This window comes from Pocillopora verrucosa, chromosome 1, assembly GCF_036669915.1.
Source record: "Pocillopora verrucosa isolate sample1 chromosome 1, ASM3666991v2, whole genome shotgun sequence".
Lineage (NCBI taxonomy): Eukaryota > Metazoa > Cnidaria > Anthozoa > Scleractinia > Pocilloporidae > Pocillopora > Pocillopora verrucosa.
Window position 1 is genome coordinate 16,903,151 of NC_089312.1, and position 2,666 is coordinate 16,905,816.

The 2,666-nt window shown below is 37.8% G+C and overlaps 1 protein-coding gene across 1 annotated transcript in view; it reads left to right on the plus strand.

Annotated features, from left to right (window-relative positions):
- The first annotated feature begins 253 nt into the window (after positions 1-253).
- The window catches only part of LOC131784060 (fibroblast growth factor receptor-like 1), a 14,543-nt gene continuing 12,130 nt past the window's right edge, over positions 254-2,666 (plus strand). The window contains exons 1-2 of the mRNA XM_066160181.1: positions 254-366; positions 1,706-2,056. Of these exons, the coding sequence (XP_066016278.1) occupies positions 294-366; positions 1,706-2,056 (424 nt within the window). The 5' untranslated portion in view covers positions 254-293. The remainder of the gene's footprint in view (positions 367-1,705; positions 2,057-2,666) is intronic.

Genomic DNA, 2,666 nt, shown 5'->3' on the forward strand with positions numbered 1-2,666 from the left:
TTTGTGAGCAATCATCTCGGCAACGATTTCTGGAGTGCATTCCTAACTAAATAATTGATCGCTACTTTGGTTCATTTGTATGCAATACTCGCCTTGACGTACAATAATTAATCGACAAGCATTATCGTCAGTCATGGTATATTACTCGTTCCTTTTACTGATATTTATTCAACCTTTTTCGACCTTGAAACTTAGTTATGCTCAACTGCATTTTGGTACAACGTCAGACAAAAGGATCTGAACACGTCCAAAACAGACTTGGTCGACTTCGCTTTGCAAGCCTCGAGCCAAACATGGACGACACACTTTCAATTTTTTTAGAGTTACTTTTTTGTGTGGCCTTGGTTCCTTTCCCTGCATGTTCAGGTATGTATCACGGAGAAATCTTTTAAGGGGAAAATGAAAATGTGCGCAATGGAAATATCATAATGCGTATAAGCGTCACTATATGACCGAGCGATAGATTGTCTTTCAGAAATAATATTTCCCTTACTAGTGATTCTTCTTCGGGTCAGTACAACTGAAAGTCATAGTGTTCATTGTTAGGAAGAAGAATTAGCACAATGGTGAATAAATGTTTCAAATGAGGACATTGTACAAGTAAAAGTACAAGTACAAGTACAATCGTGTCATTTGAGATCAAAACTTACAGAAGACCAAATAGTTGATTGTTACTTTTGTTCAATTGTATGCAATTCTCGCTTTAACCTACAATAATCAATCGACAAGCATTGTCGTCTGTCATGGGTACATTGATTCTTCCTTTTCCTGATATTTATGCGTTGACACAGGATATTTCTTCACGGAATAAGCATACCCCTATTTACTTCCTGTGTTGTTGCTTGGAAACAGCGAACGATATAGTTTTTGTGGTTGTCAGGAACGTGTAATTAATGCCCATGATCAATCCAGTCTGAAATTCTTTTTGAGATCTCATTCTTTAGCTACACCTGTTCAAGTACCAGAAAGTAGAAAACTTTTCTAACTTGACAGAGAGAGGCATAGATTTTCTATCAGAAATAATATTTCCCTTACTGATGATTCTTTTTTCGGGTCAGTATCAAAGTCATCGTGTTCATCGTCTGGAAGAAGCTTAAAGCACAATGGTGAATAAATGTTTGAAATGAGTACATCGTACAAATAGTATCGTGTTCCAATGTTCTATAAAATCGCGTCATTTGAGATCAAAACTTACAGAAGACCAAATAGTTGATCGCTGCCTTCGTTCATTTGTATGCAGTTCTCGCTTTAACCTACAATAATCAATCGACAACCATCGTCGTCTGTCATGTTTACATTGATTCTTCCTTTTACTTATATTTATTCCTTTACACAGGATATTCCTTCACGGAATAAGCATACACCTATTTACTTCCTGTGTTGTTGCTTGGAAAAAGCGAACGATATAGTTTTCGCGGTTGTCAGGAACATGTAATAAATGCCCATGATTAATCCAGTTTGAAATTCTTTCTGAGATCTCATTCTTTAGCTACGCCTGTTCAAGTACCAGAAAGTAAAAAACTTTTGTCTTTGATCAGAAAAGTGTTTATGTTTCTGATTGCCTTTAGTTACAGGTCTTAGGTCGGTCCGGTATCCTCGCTATTTCAAAAGTTTCATAGGTCAATTTATTACCAAGAGTGTTACTCTGGGTAATGCTTGTTCTCGAAAATTGAACAGTTTGGATTTGGATTATTTCTCGTTTTAGAAAATTTTGCACTCCGCATTCAAGGTACTCCAAAACGTAGTTATGTTGCTGAAGTTGGAGACATAAAACGGTTACGATGTGCGGTGACAGGGCTTCCACTACCGTCTATCACATGGATCAAGGACGAACAACCTTTAAAGCTCTCGGAAAGGGTAAGTAAGCTGAACAACGACAAAACCATAAAGATCAATGGAGTCAGACTCGACGACCAAGGCAAATACTCCTGCTTTGCTGAAAATCCTCTCGGAAAAGTCTCCTTGACATTCGAGCTAAAGGTTCATAATGGCACTCTGGTAACGACTGAATCGCTATCAGCGTCTCAAAAGCCGACCACTGAAAAGCAGATTAAAGGTGAGCAGTCATATCAGAGTTACAGAGTTCTTCTCGATGAAACTGCTTCTTATGGTTGTTCTTTCTAAGTCTGACGATGAAACCCTAACGTTTTTAAGGTCATTTTAAAGTTGTTTGATGTCACTATTCCGTAGTGAATTTCGTTTTAAAAGACTGAGGAACACTTTTGGCAACTAAATGTCGCATCATATGTTCATGAGTGTGTTCAATGTTCTAGTGACAGTGCTAAACGTCTTCTTACACAATTAAGTATTCTATTCCTTAACCTTCTTCATCAAGGTGCAATAGTGGCCTGCGTGAAGGCTCGCACTGCGAACTTGCGCTCGATCAAATCGCTCTCTCGGTGGTTTGAAACTGCTTCGCCGCTCGTGTGGCAGCGTTAATGAGAGGCTGTTCGCAAGCTAACGCAATTGGAATATTTTTTTCTTTTTTTAATACTAGATCCTAAATAATTTTCAAGGATTTTCTCAATAAGTAGTTTTTCTTGTACTTTTGTTTTCGGAAGTTTTTTTTTTTTCCTTTTGAAGACGTCGTTTGAATTCACTTTTTATCTAGCGCTCTCAACAGGAGAGTCTGCCGCCATCGTTCATATTTTTCTTCATTAGCATAC